The 17551-nt window shown below is 38.4% G+C and overlaps 2 protein-coding genes across 3 annotated transcripts; both read left to right on the forward strand.

The window, feature by feature from the left end:
- Positions 1 to 150: 150 nt before the first annotated feature.
- On the forward strand, positions 151 to 5061 carry mmp20a (matrix metallopeptidase 20a (enamelysin)). Of its 2 annotated transcripts, none has more exons than XM_039598194.1 (10): positions 151 to 449; positions 1043 to 1293; positions 1971 to 2119; positions 2204 to 2380; positions 2477 to 2638; positions 2759 to 2876; positions 2956 to 3098; positions 3308 to 3464; positions 3869 to 3972; positions 4527 to 5061. In XM_039598194.1, the coding sequence occupies exons 1-10, from the start codon at positions 339 to 341 to the stop codon at positions 4625 to 4627; spliced, it is 1473 nt and encodes a 490-aa protein (XP_039454128.1). In that variant the 5' UTR covers positions 151 to 338; the 3' UTR covers positions 4628 to 5061. The 2 variants fall into 2 exon arrangements, with proteins under 2 accessions (XP_039454128.1, XP_039454130.1); XM_039598196.1 differs by having other exon boundaries at positions 2204 to 2329.
- A 3476-nt stretch (positions 5062 to 8537) lies between these two features.
- tbrg1 (transforming growth factor beta regulator 1) lies at positions 8538 to 16965 on the forward strand. The gene is made up of 15 exons (XM_031758469.2): positions 8538 to 8868; positions 9011 to 9148; positions 9849 to 9906; positions 10296 to 10378; positions 10611 to 10647; positions 10998 to 11060; positions 11539 to 11775; positions 12736 to 12806; positions 12894 to 13135; positions 13227 to 13363; positions 13504 to 13650; positions 13786 to 13883; positions 14028 to 14138; positions 14280 to 14422; positions 14734 to 16965. The coding sequence occupies exons 2-15, from the start codon at positions 9030 to 9032 to the stop codon at positions 14820 to 14822; spliced, it is 1635 nt and encodes a 544-aa protein (XP_031614329.1). The 5' UTR covers positions 8538 to 8868; positions 9011 to 9029; the 3' UTR covers positions 14823 to 16965.
- Positions 16966 to 17551: the final 586 nt, after the last annotated feature.

A 17551-nucleotide genomic window follows, 5' to 3' on the forward strand; every position in this document is an offset into this window, starting at 1 on the left:
TTGATTTATAGATGTAAAGAAATCAACATGAGGTATAGACTCATATAAACGTCAGACAGTGTACTTAAGTTTTTCTCCTACCTGACTGAGCAGGAAAAAAAATGCAATTTTCTATGCTATGGAACAAACCGTACATATGATTATCGCCATTATAGACAGAAAAGCCAGACATATGTAGACATTTCATTGTGAGGTTATAACCACAAAACCTCTTGGGGCAAATATACCCAGCTTTAACAGCCAGCACGGAGCACTTTGGGGCCATGTGATTGCAAAACAAGCTCAGGAATACTCCCATATAAAAAATGTGAAGCGTGGTTGAAATGTGCATTTAAAACATGGATTTCTTGTGGATACCCGTTTTGGGCTCTCTGATGTTGGTGGAAATCTCGTGGACTCTACCCATTGACAAAGATCAGCAGAGGCTTGAGAATGTGGAGCTGGCTGAGGTTTGTGAATGGAAGAAAGGCTTACGAACTTTGTGTAAAAATTTATATGGATAAATTAGAATTGTTGTTTCAGTTAGAAATGTTGGAGATAATGTTTGTAAAACCTTTATGTAAAACTGTGTAGACTGCAATGGCTTCAATTAAAAGTGTAGAATTATGAGTGTATTTCGTTTATTTAAACTAGTAGTGAAGCGCTACAGTTCAGTGTGTGTGTTTTCTTGCTATTAAACATATGATACATGCACTGAATTTTAATTTGAAGCGTCCTGCATTTTTTTTTACTTCACTTGTTTTGAAGTTTATGTGTAAGCATCTGACAAAAAACTGAATTGAACTAACATCTGTGCTGATACAATTTCTTTTCCTTTTTAAACTCGCTTGCTTTCTCGTTTCAGCTGTTACAATAATAAGCAGGAGGGAATCGTCCTTATCTTTGCTAGACTGACATATTCAACATATTTTATTAGGTGTTTAAGGAAGAGAAATAATTAAATATGTTTTATATTACATGTAAAAAATGATTAATAAAAACCAGCTTTACATTTTACACACCTCGTCCTAAGCGTCCAGATCTAAACTCTAAATCTCAACAGGATTACCTCAAGAGGTTTTACAGTCTGAATCTGGGAGACCACAGACCTCCAATAAGAAGTGTGAGGTCTGCATCCACTATGGAGGCGAAGATCCGAGAAATGCAAAACTTCTTTGGTCTGAAGGAAACAGGAAATATGGATACTCACACCCTGAATGTGATGAAGGAAGCAAGGTGTGGAGTTCCAGATGTGGACAACTTCGGCTTTTACCCTAATAGGCCTAAATGGAAGAACCACATCATCACATACACGTGAGATTGCATTTTCCATGTTTCCCAGATTTCACAGTAATTTACAATTATTTGAGAATATAGTCAAATGGCGTAAAAGATTAAAAACTCTGAGAGAAAATATTAACAAGTGTAGTGTACAATCTTACAATATTGTACTATTATTTTAAGTTAAGTTTATTAGTTACTTGACTTCCACATTTCGTTTGTTCCAGCATGTACAGAAAGGGAGTTTCTGAATAGTTCTGTACTGCAAAGACTCATTGAAACATGAAATTTTCTTATTGGTTATTTCATTTTGCTGGGTTTAGACTTCCTTGCTGTGGATGTATGATGTGGTTTACAGCATAATTCCAGCAATTGTCTGGTGTAATAAGAGGTAAAATTGATATGTATGTAATAAGAATGAATAAGAATGTGAATTCTGGATATGAAGGTTTGAATATGCAGATCGAAGGCCCCGAATAGCACGAGGAATCTTCTTTTTATAGATATAAATCTAAAGCAAATAAACTGTTGATGGCAATAGCATGAAATATAGTGTAGAGTTTATATTCCACTTTTGCAATTAGAAAATAATCTTGTAAAGTGCTTAAAATTTCTTTTGACCACCAGAGGATATGCTAGAATTTGTAGCAACATATGTGGAAACATGTTGTTTCTGATGCCTCATGTTTTTCTCAATTGCTGGCATGCAGGATTGCCAGATACACTCCAGACATGAAGAAAGAGGATGTGGAAAAGTCTGTTCGTTCAGCCTTGAAGATGTGGAGCGATGCAACCCCGCTGAAGTTCATCAAAATCAACCATCGAAAAGCTGATATTGTCTTCTCTTTTTCTCGCAGAAGTAACTCTGAAAACATGTCTAAGGACTTTTAATCACGACTTTTAATTATGATTAATAAAAATCAGATCCTGTGTTTTCCTTTAGCTCATGGAGATTTCTTTCCCTTCGATGGACCTGGGGGCGTGTTGGCTCATGCCTTCATGCCAGGAATGGGGATGGGTGGAGATGTGCACTTTGATGAGGATGAAACATGGACGGCAGGGACTCAAGGTTTGTCAGTCAAAACACGAATGCAGTTTGAAAGCCCAAAGATGACACTAGGTAAAAATGTGGAATTAAAGACATATTCTGAGCCAGACAGAAGCATTCCAGCAGTTTGTAATGAAATAATAACAACTACTTGCAACTGTGTTTCAGGTTACAACCTGTTGAGTGTTGCAGCTCATGAACTTGGCCACTCACTTGGTTTGACTCACTCGAGAGACCCCTCTGCTATCATGTACCCCAATTACAGACATCAGCGCAATGCCAAGTACTCTCTCTCTAACGATGATGTGATGGGGATCCAAACTCTGTATGGTAAAGAACAAAACATAAAACATTCGAAGTATTGAATTTATAAATCATTAAACACTGAAATAAAATTCTCAGAGCGTGTTATATATTATATGCAATGTTTTCTATGTGACTATTTCACAGGTAGGCCCAGCAAAAAGATGGAAACCCAGGTGGCTTCAAAAAAATGTGACCCAACGTTTCCCCAACATTTTGATGCAGTAACACTGATTGAAAATGAGATTTGTTTCTTTAAAAACAGGTACAATGTATTGCCACTTAAAGGTGGAAAACACCTTAAATAACCTCTCAATAGCAACTCACTTCTTGTTTCATTGCAGACACATGTGGATGAGAACAACAAGGACAACTTATTGGAATCGTTTAACACAAGGCCACATAACCACTTATTTACCGAGCATCAGTTCTCAGATTGATGCCGCTTATGACATCCCAGCCAAAGGCGTGGCGTACATATTCACCGGTAGAGTAATGGGCAGCCTGCAAAGCATCACTTAGACCTTGTCAGCATGACAAGGCTCGATTTCCAGTAGCAGAACACGCAAATTACAGCCTTGTGCAACATAAGTGTTGCAGTTCATGCAAGAGGCTCATTGAGTTTGGCAGGGCTTGTGGTACGTTGCTGTTTTTCACAGTGTCCCCAAATCCAGTGACATGGCTGTGTTTTTCCAGGTCATAAGTACTGGGTGGTTGAACAGCTTAAGATGAAAAGTCGCGCTGGCTCCATTTACGAGTACGGCTTCTCTTCCAGAGTCAGGCGGGTTGATGCTGCTGTGCATGTCAGCGAATACGGGAAAACAATGTTCTTCGTAGGAGAGTTTTATTACAGGTAACTTTTTAAAGTGCCGCTTTACAGTTAGAATTGTTCTTTGTTCTGATTTATATTTTAACATGATGAAAGTCACAGGACAACCTGACCTGTATATGATAGCTGGAGCTAAACTGACCCTAACATCATTGTTATTTCTGCCATTAATCGATAAGTTGTTTAGTCTGTAAATATCACACACTAGCTTAAATCACTAAGCTTCTGTCTAGTCTGAATTGAACTACATTCAGTTTACTAAAATATAAGCAAAAAGAAGCAACAAATATAATCAGCATATAATAATCAATGGTTAATTCTGGCATTAAGTAAATGATGTTTTTGCTTTAGATGTCATTGACATTGCCGCACTAAAAAATGTACTAATGTTTTTTATATATTTCAACTTTATATATTTGAATTATCAGGTATGATGAGCACAATAGGAGAATGGACCCTGGCTTCCCCAGACTCATCCGGAACGATTGGTCTGGAATCCCCAGAAGAGTTGATGCTGCATTTAAGTTACAAGGTAAAAAAAAAAGAAAAAAAGACTCAGGAAAAAATGTGGACCTTAGCAGCCAGCTGCAAATAGAGTACAACTGAAATAGAAGTTGTAATTTCTTTTTTCTTTTTTTTAAACCAAGTTTAGGTTTAGGTAGTAGACGGGTGGAGTTTACCACACCAAACACACTTTGATACTAAAACACCATCTAGTTTCAGGAACGATATAAATTTCACAAGTAGAAATAGAATAGTATTCAGAGGCAAACGTGGCTGTCCACATGCCAGACCATATATCTGGAAATGACATGTGTGAAACATTTTAGATTTCAGATTTAAAAGGTTAAACTCCAACCATCCAACCATTTTCTTAATCATTTACCCAGCTCACATCCAATCACACTCACACTTAAAGGATTTACAGGAGCCATGTCTCACACTCTGTTTTACTTACTGTTTCATTCTCACTTGCCATTAAGGTGGATTTTGGCACCAAAGCTCTGTATGCTTTAGAGGGGGGGAAATCATAGTGTGGGCTGAGATACATCCACTCACTGTTTTTGTATGATTTTCTTTTCACAGGTAGCATCTTTCTCCTCTCTGGAACAAAATCCTACCAGTATGACTTCAGACAAAAGCAAGTGGTGAATGTAATTCCAGGAAAGTCTTGGCTGGGATGCTGAATTGAAACAGAAGTGAGAAAGACAGCGAGAATTCCTCAGTTATAAAATGACAAAAAACCCTCTGAATATGTTAAGCTAAGATAACCATGTAGCGGTATAGTAGTTGTGCTACATTTTTTAAGCATATGTGTACTTGCATGTAAATTATACTAACTGTATCTCTGATTATATTAATCCTGTGTCTCATTCGTTTCTTATGTACATTTGTAGTAATACTTCTTAATCTGTGCATGAATATACTAAGTACTTATATTGTGAGAGTCAAATGTAAGGTGTACATTTTTGTAGTACTCCACACTTATTCAAGAACATGTACTCAAATCTTCTTTTAAAATGTACATCCAGTTAAATTACGCCTTCAGGAGCTTACCAGTGAACTCAGTAGGATGTTTGTTATTAAACTCACCTCAATAAAAAAGAATTTTTGTGAAGTGCCCCATGACTATCTTTGCAATGCTGGAATCTTACATATTCTTATAGCAAAAACAATATGCAAATAACCCAAAAAGTGCAGGGGAAAGGCTTTAGTTCTAAATTGCTCTTAAGATTTTTTGCAAATGACAGCCTCTCAATGCACATTAGTGACACTCACACTACATTAAACATTATTGTACTTAATTAAAACACAAAAATATTCATTGAATGTTCAATATTAAAACACAAAAATGTTGGCAAATGCATTATTTTTTGTTAATAGGGTGGTTTACGCTTTAATTTGATGGTTCTGAAAACATAAGCCTCGTTTAATTGGATGTTCCCGCCTGCAGCAGCTTTAGCACACTGTACCTACTCCCCTCCCAAAAAATAGGCAAAAAAACATGATCTAAACAACCTTTTTTAGCAGGAAGGTAAAATGGATCATAACAGCTCCTCCTCCTGTGTTATCAGAGGGGCCGCTCGACTCCTCTTTTTTCTCCACTGTGGTAGCTTTTCTTTTTTACTGTGCGTTCTTATTGAGGTTTTATCAAAACAGTTTGCACCTCAGACTGTCGTGGCTCCCCTTTTAAGAGGATAATGGATAGCAGGCAGAAAAGAAGATGTCTCTTTTTTTGAATAGTACTGCTGGGCTGTTTATCCCTGTCTCATGAAGTGTTTACCATAGTGCCTGAAGATTATCCTTGAAGGCAAAAACATTAGCAAAGCAATGTGATGTAAAAATGGGTTTTATAAATTTATTATAAAATAAATCTGTCATGATCAGTCTGGACTCAAACGGAGGACTCAGGAAAGCAGGTTCAGTGAGTTTATTTACAGTGTTGGTGCAGATAGAGCTATATGGTCTTTTTGAAGTGCCAATATTTACAAAATCCAATAGAAGGAAGGTTCTGTGAATCCAGGTACCCGATCCTCTGAGTCTCCCCAAAAGAATCTCCTAACTCCACCAAGTATCAAACACTGTCTCTGAACTCCGCTGGGACAAACAAACAGGAGTTGCCCAAATTTAAAATGTCTCCACTGAATTTCAAACAGATAAACAATGTTACAGCAAACATGCAATCCTCTTCAAGGGCGGATGTTAGGAATTCATTTGGGAATGTATCTGTGTTATGGTGTTAGTGGGTTATAAGGGTGTTGATGCCAAATGATCCCCTGGTTTATGGGATTATCTTTGTTGACGCACACCCTTTAATAGGACATGGAGGCTCACACAACTTCCATCAACAGGGTCACAGAGAGGACGCTAGGTTTCAGAATATGTGATACATATAGTATTGTGCAAAAGTCTCGAGTCCCCACTCATTTCTTTATATTTTGCTAGGGTAAATAGGAAACTGGTACAGTGATTGATTAAAACATACATATTTCACATATTTTATTCTTAACAAAAAAGAAAAAAAAGCACAATTTCATTGTACATGTACAATGAGAATAAAGGGCTATTCTATTAATTCTATTCTATAAGGCAAAAACAGGATGTACAATTCTACAGTTTCTACAATTTCTCCGCCCTCTTCAGGTATGACAACATGCAACTAGCAGGACTGATATGAGTTGCATATATCAACATGCAGTGACACAGCAAAACATTGGGAAACGATTTAAGCTGCTGTGTTTTTGCCCGATCGTGTCTGAACTGTTATGTTGTGAAACGCTCACATGCTTTGCTCCGATACTGCAATTTCGGAAATAAGACCACATAGTTTGTAAGGCCACATAAGACGAGCTCCAATAAAGGAAGGAGCCTGAGTCACCGTTTTGAACATGGATATGGATAAATTAAGGATTTTATAGTTTAGTGTTTCATGTGTTATGGTTGAGCCACAGAGCAAGAACAGGCCTAAGAGGTGATCCAGTACAAATGACACAGCTCACAAGAGTAGGAGACTTTCAAATGGTTAGTTACCAAAAATTCTCCTCTGAGTTTTAGTTTTACTGCCAAAAGTCAAAATATCTGTTACTAAAATTTCTGACACTCCAGTGCAGTGGAAGTGTGTACCGTCGGTTTCATTGATGCACAACAGCAAATTCCCACTCTCAGTTTGTCCTCTGATAATTGTGAAAAAGTTGTATTTGAACTATTCAATTTACAGTACCATCTATGAATTATGCAGACGCACCACAAGGGAAATTTCATTCACTTCCACTGAATCGGGGACGTCTAAGAAAAATTTACTCAGAGGGAAAAAAATATATCTATATTTCCCTTTGGTTAGATACCCTTGTTGTACGTACCCTTTAACTTGTAGAAAATATTTGGTTGTCTTAAAGAGAAAAACTATTTTTTTAAAAAGATTATAACTGCTTTAAAACAGATTTAAGGGAATGCTGACCATTTTATTGCAATTACGTACTGATAAAAAACAGGCGGTAATGCTGGTGTAATTTGGACAGGAAATGCTGATCATGTTAGATGTTCTCATTTCCAACAGTCAGGAATATTTAAACATGCAAGATGTCCTTGTAATTGGTGATTCATTTTCAGCACATAAAAACAATCACGCAAACATCAAATAAGTCTCGACCACACAAGCCATAATAAAGAATGGGTAAAGACATTATCTCAAAACTCAGCAGAGAGAAATAGTGTTTGTGCACATCTCAATCTAAAACAGCTGCTGGGGCGGAATTTTGTACGGAGTTCAAATACGGTAGTCATCTCTAAACACAGTACCTTAACATAGAAGGTCATGCCATTCAAATTACTATAAATTTGAGTTACAGCAAGATGTTTCCTTGTCAGACATGAGGAGTACCCTTGTTACAGCCTTCTTGGTAATCTATGTCAAAAAGCACTCACCTCACCTCTGATTTTTTAGTCACAATAAGCTGCTGCCAAAAAAAATCCACTAATTATACTTCATAGTGGTAAAGTTTTTTCTCACCTACTTCCTTGACATGCTGGGAAAAAACGGAGCAGGATATATTTTGAAAAGGTACTACAACCATCCCCACACCTGACAACTATTCTGTAACTATTTGCAGCGGCGTAGTAGTTTGAAATCGGCATATATTAAATGCCTCACATTTTACCTAAGACACTACATTAAAAAAAAAAGCATAGAAGCCAGAAAGAAAGATTTTCACAGTTGGAAATCAGTCATTTTTCACATACAAAGCCAGGGAGGAAGTTGTCATACATGGAACTGATTAAATGATTTTACATTGTCCCCTCTTCCTGGAATCGATGCTGCTACGTCGATCCCTTTGTTACAACCAGTCTCCCCGGTTTTTGTAGAAAAGATTCAACTAAACTAGCTGATAAACGGGGCAACAAAATGTAGCATGCCTAATGTTATTTTTTTTTAAAGGATTAAAAGCAGAATATCATCACTCATACTGTCAAACACTTAAGAAGTGCAGTACAGTAGTAATAGATGAGTAAAAATTTAAATAGAATAATGGAAAAGGTGAAGTGTAACTTTCGGATTTTATTTTGACGAGCCGTAAATGTACACCGGATATCCGGTAAAGTGCTCATCTGTCTTTGGTTCCAATACCAGTCTTCCTGATCCACATATACCTTTACTATGCTACAGTAAAACTGTGAGAGATATTCGCATTTTTAACCCAACGTCAAATATGTTCACGAGTTGGACCACACTAGCGAAATATTTATTCTTTCAACTCTGGATTTGAACACGGAACCTGCTCCTAGCCAATGACTCCTAGCTAGTTGATGTTAGCATTTAGACGCTCTGACTGTAAACAAAGCGATGAGGACGGCCGAAGGTTCCGGTTGACACGGAAACTAATAGTGAGGAGCACGAAGTGAAATAAGTGTTTGCTGCAGACTCATTTGGGTAGGTTTTGCTTGTAGCTGGTCCTTACTGTACCTGGTATTATTGTGCAGAAGTCAGTGTTTGCCTTGCTTACAGTCTGCAGTGAGGCACGCCTGTAGACTGAAACACAGCTTGATATTTTCTCGTTGACGTTTCTTCGCAGATGCTCATACCTGCCCTCCATGGAATCCCTCAACACGTTTGAATCTGAGATGGAGGCTGATGGACAGGGGAACTACTCTCTGTTTCCTGCTCTGGACAGCATTGCAACTCTGTCTGGCACCACTGAAACTCTGGAGAGGTGATTCAAAATAATCAGATTTTATAATACATAATTTTAAAATGTTACTGTCTACTGTAACTTAATTTATTTTGGATGAAGAAATATTCTGCCAGTATTAACATAGATTATATGATTTCAAGTGTTTTGAATACTCAAGCAGAATAGAAACCCTCTATATACAAAACCAGTCCATTTACCACCATGTCAGTTAGGGTACAGCTAAGAGCAGAAAAATCCTCAGATCATTGACAACTTCAAGGAAAGAGAAAAGGTGTCTTAGTAAGGTCTTGTGGCATCATATACTGCCAGAACAGCTTCAGTGTCCCATTTTTCTAAAATATATTTCGTCATTCAGTGTTTTGATAATGCTTTGATGAGTTAAACTAGCTGACTCTCCATAGACCATAGTTGATGTGATTCACATAATAATAATAATCAGGTGATCCCATGAGTCCTATGAGCGGAGACACCATCAGCATAGAAATGTATCATTATGGGAATTTGTTGAAATGCTTCTAAGAAGTCATCACTTCCCAGCACTGTAAGGTTAAAGGGCAATAGACTTTTCCTTTTGTCATTCCTCTGCATAAGCAATATGAACATGTATCCAGATAAAGTGGGTGTGCTTGCAGGAAATCATGCCAAAATTTTAAAGTACAAATAAATCAAGGGGATAACTTACACCAGAGGACACTGACGTTTTATTTCCTGTTTGCAGTGAACCACCCAGTGAAATAGCAGAGAAACCGAACCTGACGTGGCTCGATGCTGCGCAGGTATGGGCCGTATATTTCTAACATTTCAGTAACATTCACAGCAGTGAGGTACGGAAGAGATTAGGCCACTGGAAAAAAAAAGTGGCACGTCTTTTTTTTCTTTTTCCAGAATTCTGAGAAAAAGTAAGAATTCTGAGATTAAAGTCATTCTGACTTTTTCTCAGAATTCTGACTTTACATTTGAGAGCAGAATTCAGACTTTAATCTCAGAATTCTGACTTTTTTCTCAGAATTCTGACTTTAATCTCAGAATTCTGGAAAAGAAGAAAAAAAACATGTGCCCACTTTTTATTTTTTTTCCCAGTGGCCCTAATCCTCTTCCGTAGTGAGGGTCTTTTGCTTTTGGTGTTTTAGCAAGTTTTTTTTTCTTCTTTCTTTCTCTTACATAGATTGTTCTGGAGGAAGCGGGACGTCCCATGCACATAAAGGAAATTAAACAGAGAATCATCGACAGGGGACTTGTTCAATCCAAGTACAGTGTTCTCTTCAGTTTAACTGTCTAAGTTATTAGAGCATATCTGAAAGTCAAGTTTCATGAGTTTTGATGAGCTTTGGCTGGACAGCATCAGAACAAATTCATGAAAACCAAGAGTGTGCAGGAGTTGCTGTCTTTCAATGGGTACAAGGGAGGAGGGAGATATGGTTTTCTGTAATTCACTATGATCCTTTAGACTTTGCTCATCTCGTTGTTCTCTCCTTGGCAGTGCAAAATCAAGCTTGGAAGCTGTCATGTACCGCGAGGTAAGGGAAATGTTTGAGACTCAGCCTCACAGCAGCCTCTGCTGTTGAGTGCTGTAAATTACACCATCACCTGTTGAGTGGATTTGGTGCAAACACCATTTGCATTTCTGTTAGCATCCTTTGTTTTCCCATCCCGCTTCTTTGACTTTTGTTTTGCATCATTTTTTTTAATGAGGCAGACATTTCTGGGCTGTAATCGGAACAGACAGTTCTCTGTGCTCTGATGTGCGGGCCTTTAAACTGTGATCTTATAATGATTGAATTCATCTAAATTGACCCCCAGATTGTGTGAATCAAACCCAGCCTTTCCTGCCCCGTGCATTTGGCCTCAGTCTCACATTATGTTTCAGACACAAAAAGGCAGCAGGAGATTCAAGAGGATTGAAAACAGAAACGGAGTCTTTGCTCTGCTGGTGAGTCATCTGAGATACTAATGCCACTGTTATACCAAACCTAAATATATTATAAGATGCTGCACATTTGCATTGCTTTGTATGCCCTGCTGTTGGTTATGGATAAATATGGAAGCCTTTCTTTTCACAAAAGAGCCAGACCCAGAAGTGTAGAGGGATACACAACACTGTTCTAAGTAATTGAAAAAAATCATATATACAGAATTAAAATTTCAGCATTTTTGCATTAAGCCTGTGTTTGAGTGAAATAAGTTGAGACAGGGAGTTCAGTTGTGTTTTAATTTCTTGTGCACCTTTTGTTTGTTTGAACTTTTGTTATTTGTCAAAAAGCACTTTTAGTGGAAGCTGCATCTGTGTTTTGTTTTTTTTGTGTACATTTCATCATCCTGAGGAAAGCACAAGCATTAGGCTCAGGCACTCGTGCTACACATAAACAATCCTCTGTCTTCGTCTCCCCTCCATCTCTGTCTCCTTACAGACTGATGAGGAGCGGCAACAGGCCCTGCAGGCTTTCACTGCCCAGTCTTTCCTCAGCTCGCCTCAGCAGAATACCATTTCTGGTTCTGGGTCAGGAGTCTCAGCACCCACCTTCCCATCTCCCACTACCTCCTCTGAGCATAAGGCCAAGGGGAAGAGGGGTCCACGAAAGAACCAGAACGAAAAGTATAGGCTCAAGTACCTCCGGCTGCGCAAAGCTGCTCGTGCCATGATATTTGTAAGTAAATGATGTTTCCATAAAAATAAACAGTCTTACATCATGCATATAAATTCACCAGCCACTTTAGTAGGTACACCTGATTAGTTGCCTAATAACTCAGTGTATTTAGGCATGTAGAATGGTGCAAAAAAGTAAAATGTCCAATGAGCAGCATTTCTCAACATTAAAGTGCTTTGTTGAGCTCAGAGCAGAATGAGCAAACTGCTTCAAGCTGAAAGGAAGGCACTAACTCAGTTAGAAAAAAAAAGAAATCTGCATTCCTTGTTACAACCAAGGTATCCAGAAGAGCATTCCACTACTGTGAATAAGAAAAACAAACTGGCACTACAGTTTGGAAAAACATTGCCTGGTCTGATGAGTCTTGATGTCTTTCTATGGATGGTATGGTCAGAATTTCACATAAACAACATGAAATTATGGATCCATCCTGCCTTGTCTCAACAGTTCAGGCTTCTGGTGGTGTAAGGGGTGTGCGGTATGTGGGAGGAGGGCTGTTTTTTCTGGCACACTTTTGGGTGCTTGTGATCAGTGTATCCATCTTCTGATGGCTGCTTCCAGCAAGATGGCGTTTCATGTCAAAAAGCATAGATTGTCTCAAACTGGTTTCTTGAACATGATGGTCAACATGATGGTCAAGGTGACTGTGGAGGTCATGAGACGATGACCTCCACAGTCACCTCAGTCCAACAGAGCACTAATGAGATGTGGTTGAACAGGAAATTCATGTCATGGATGACGTGAAATCTGCAGTTACTGTGTAATGCTGTCTTGTCAATATGAACCAAAGTCTCTAATGTTTCCTGTACCTTGTTGATTCTGTAATGGAGAATTAATGCTGCTCTGAAAGATAAAGGGGGTCCAAATTTATTAGGTACCCCAAAAGTGTCTGAGTGTAGACTAGGACATGAAAAGTATGTTATCCACCCTGACCACACCGAGGTGTAATTTTGTCCACAGGAGAATGCAGCTCTCTGCGATGAAGTTGCTCACATAGAAGAAAAGTTTCTGAGAGCAAAGGAGGAGCGGAGGTGAGTACAGGTGACTGCTGTGTGACATGCTGAATGATGTGCTTTTGCTCTAATGGCACATGGTATTCATTAAATTTTTATTTTCAGGTTCTTACTAAAATCCTTGTTGCAATACCAGTCTCTGTCAGAGGGGGAGCTACTGCCCACACCCGGCTCAAGCTCTCATCCACCTTTGCCACCAGTGGGATTGTCCTCAGGTCCTTCCGGGGCTTCAGGTCTGTCCACTACTCACAGTGTGTCATCAACAGTGCCAACAGGCGAAGAAGGAGCACTTAAAAAACCCAAAAAGGAAAGGAAGGAGCGGGGCAGGGAGAATGGAAAGGAGGAACGTGAGTGTTATGATCAAACATTTATTAAGACATAAAATGACATCCTTGTGTTGCTGTATACAACTAAATTGTGCTGAAATTGGGCTTTTAGTTCCAAAGAAGATGTCCAAGAAGCGAAAACTCGCAGACGGCTCACGGAAGGTGGTGCAACCCATCCCTCTCGACTCTTCCGGCCGTCCCGTCTTTCCCATAGTACTGGGAGGTTTGACAGTCTACAGTCTGGGCGAGGTCAGTGTCTCAGTGACAGTAAACCTCTGAGCTGAGGTTTTAAAGTTCCTATCTTTAGCATAAAGTGAGCTTTAGAGGACACAACCAAGCCTCTCGAAATGCTTACACTAATGACTCAATCCTTCTTGTCTGCTCTCCAGATCATCACAGACAGAATGCTGTTTCATGACGAGTGTGCCATCTACCCAGTGGGCTTCTGCAGCACACGCATCTTTGCCAGCATGAAAAACCCAGAGCAGCAGTGCCTCTACACCTGCCAAATCAAGGACGGGGGAACAGGCCCACAGGTCAGTTCTCATCTCGCATGCAAGTTTTGATACATGTTTATATAAATTCTGTTTACTTTTAGGTGAACACACGACACTAAGATTAAGATATGTTACTTTAAACAATTATTTTTTTCAAACACCCTCCATCTCCAGTTTGAGATCGTGCCTGAAGAGGACCCTCAGAATGCGATCGTGGCCTCCTCCGCCCTGACGTGCCATGCCAATCTACTGAAGGCCATCGCGTCTGTGAGGTAGAGCAACTTCACTGCCACATTCTGAATAAATGAACAAACATGAGAAAGCTTTTGTCTTCCAGTTACTCAACCTGCTAGTACAACTTGAATTAGCTTTTGTCACCTTCAGTTAAAATAAATCCTTCTGCACATTCTTCTTAGTTCCAAGTCCGTGGCGTCGATTGTTCCATCAGGAGCAGACTTCTTTGGATTCTCTCATCCCACCATACAGAATCTCATCCAGAGTTGTCCTGGAGCTCGCAAGTGTAGCAAGTAAGTACATATCTGCTCCCTAACAACGGATTCTCAACTTGATATATTCAGCTTTTCTAGGTTTAACTCACTTGCATTCTGTTAGACATCTTAAAAAGGTCTTTATAGTATTTATGAGTTTTTAAAAAATTGTTTATTTAGCTACAGATGGATTCGTTTTGAGGTGTCTCGCCCTGGCGATGGCCAGGTCCCTCACAGTCTATCAGAGGATGACGCCTCAATCAACTTTGAGGCATTCCAGAGGCACCACGGCTTTGAGAACATCAAGACAGAGCATATCACAGGCATGTACTTTCCAAAATTTCACACTCAGAGGGTCCATTAAAGTGACAGATGGGTTTACTGTACAGTGAGTCACAGGTTGGTTGGGGGAGTTGTCACTGGTTGGGACACAAATCAAAAGTTGTGTCAACAGCTGCTGTCTGAACAAAGCAGATGAGTCAGCTGTACTTTGCTCTGCTGGAGTGTGTTTGTTATTCATCACAGATGTTACACTTTGGATTTCAAAGCAGTTTTGTTTGTTTTGCCAGCGCTGACATGATGATTACTCAGCGTGACAGTGACGATGACTTCTTCTATCTCCATCTTCCCTCAGGACAGACACCACAGTCTCCTAGTTCATCTCATCAGCATCACCTGACCTCCCCCACCATGAAGGCTTCGACCTCATATTTCAGCTCCTGATGCTCTGTGCTGGAGCGCCTCTGAAATCAAGGCCATACCTGAGCTTAGTTGTTGTAAATATTCTTTGTAAATTACAAGATGGAGCATATTTTTTTTTCCCACCAAGGGGGCCTTGGCTTTCTTTCCAATGTGGCTTTTTGTTCCTTAGGCTCTGTTTAAACTTCAATAAAAGTGGGTGTTTTCGTTTTGATTCAATTGATTATGTTTTGCCAAATAAAAATTAACATTTTATGATAAGGCACACTACAACATGAGGCGCAATTCCCCAGTAATTAAATAGAATTTTGACGTATTTTATTTGATCTTACAATGTCATTACATTTACAACGTTAAAGTGTAAAGTTAGGTACCCTAGAATAAGGTGGGAACAAGTCAGGTTTTTACATAAGTAAATTTAATTAATTTTAGTGTGTAATTTCTGGGTAGTTTTGCAATTATTCACCGTCTTACATTGTAAACACACTGTACTTTTTGTGGTGCAGGTCATATCATGGACCTAAATTCCAGATATTTTGCAGGAAATGACACAGACTTCTCTTTCCTTTTCAAAGTTATGTTTGAAATGTCATTGTGAAGGGAAAAAAATGAGACTTGGCTCCATCATTACAAGGTTTCATAGAACTGTGAATTTTGAAGGCATTTATTTTTTCTTGTAAGTTGGTAAGAGAGAACACTTCATTATACCATTTCTATTGGTAAAATAAAAGGACAGATAAATACATCATACACATCAGCATAATGATTATTAAAAAAAGATGTTTTTTAAAAGGGCAAGATAAATCCATAAGTCCATAATGTAGCCTGCATCCTTAAAAATACAAAATATTTACACGAGATGGAGACTTTTTTTGTAAAATTACCATGAAATTGCACACTACTGAAAATTACTTAGAATATAATTATTTTTTTGTTTCCTCTAAAAATCTGACTTCTTTTTTACAGAACTCCCCTTTATACCTTTATAGTGTGCCTACCTTTATCTATGTGTTATTTTATGACATGTATTTATAGATAAATATACTTTGTTGTAATAGAAAAATAAATTGAAATTTCGTTTTAATACAGTGGAATTATACCTTTAATCACAAGTGTTGCCAAAAAAAAAAACTGACTATGTGCTGTATAGAGAAATGTGTCCTGGTGACATATAATAAAATATTAAAGCAACAAGTAAATGAGCATTAAAGTGAAAGGTTCACATTATTAGAGAAAATCAAGAAAACCTTTGAACTTGATGCGCTTCAATGTGATCATCAATGCTTTCAGGATTGACAGGTGTACCATAATAATGTGAAATCCATGCAGACTTTGGCCACATTGAATGAACTTTTTTATATATTGTCTGTGGTTATCACTAAAACCTGTCACCTTTATAGTCTGTTCTATCAGCCGCAATACAAATGTATAAAATAGAATTGGCAGCAAATCACGACTAAGTATTTATTGATTTTGTTTACTGCTAATTGAATGCATGCAAGTACCTGCATCTAATTTTGCTGCTGTAATTGCTTCATTCAGCTGTATAAGTAAATGTACAGCTAAACAGGCTACAGTGTGTAATGTATTCCTTGAGCAGAAAATCTTTTAATCTTCTAAAGCAAATGTGGCTCTTACAGCAGGTTTTAAACCTAAACTCTAAACATATCCACCTCTAGTGTGCAACACAAGTTACCATGGTGATCAAGCCATAATATGAGAGCCTGTTTTGTGACATTGAAAAATCTGACTTGCAGCTCAGGTCAGGTTAACCTTCCTTCAAAGTACACCCCTTTGCTTTCTACTGTATGCGTATAGCTGTGCTTTATTTTGAAGCCTGAGCTCCAGCTGATGTTTCAGTTTTATTGCTATAACCTTACTTAATAATTGCAAGTTGCTCAGAAAACCATGTGAAAATAGTTGCTATGCTTTTCCATGTATGGGATACATATTGCCCAGGTATTTAACTGGTACATTACAGTTTTTCCCAGTTTGTGCTCGCATTTAGCAAAACATGTTTTAGGATTTTGTTCTTGTTTTGAGGAAAAGTGTTGGATTTGAACGCAACTCTCTTAGTTGTCATTTATTTGTGCAGATTTTGAGTCAAAATGACTTGTGTTGTAAATTTAAATTTACAGTGTGTTAAAATAAACATTTGCCATCCTTTTCTACGTTCACACGGTGCAGTAATTATCTGCAAATTTCAGTTTCAGTGTTATACATTAAAAAAAGCAATTATCGAAAAAAAACCTTGAAGTAGATATAATCATTTGCCACAGGGGTTCCTCGATGCACCCATACTTTATTTTCTTCATGGGGACATCTGAATCGGACTCCAAGCTAGCCAAAACAAATCTATTACATAGCAGCGTTAGTCTAATGGCATTACTTTACATTCCAGTGGGATGGGACACTTAATGATGAGACACTTAAGTGAACAAATGAATGTGACTATCTGGCTGTGACAGTGGTAAAAAGGAAGTTAAATGCAGTCAAGGTACATATATTATCCAGATACCACTAACTGAGACTATTGCTTAGGGATTCAGGGTCCACCCTGTGACATTTATTTATTACTAGCACAAATGCACAGAGATTTCCAGCCTCTGGAGTGTTTTAGAATGTGTTTCTCATTCAAACTGCTAAACTTGCAATTAGTGGAAATGCTAACTCACACCTATATCGCTGCCAGTCTTACCTCAAAGACCTTTTAAGAGCCTGTGACAGAGGCTGCCTGGTCATACTGAATACTT

This window comes from Oreochromis aureus, linkage group 14 (genome assembly GCF_013358895.1).
Source record: "Oreochromis aureus strain Israel breed Guangdong linkage group 14, ZZ_aureus, whole genome shotgun sequence".
In the NCBI taxonomy this organism is placed as follows: domain Eukaryota; kingdom Metazoa; phylum Chordata; class Actinopteri; order Cichliformes; family Cichlidae; genus Oreochromis; species Oreochromis aureus.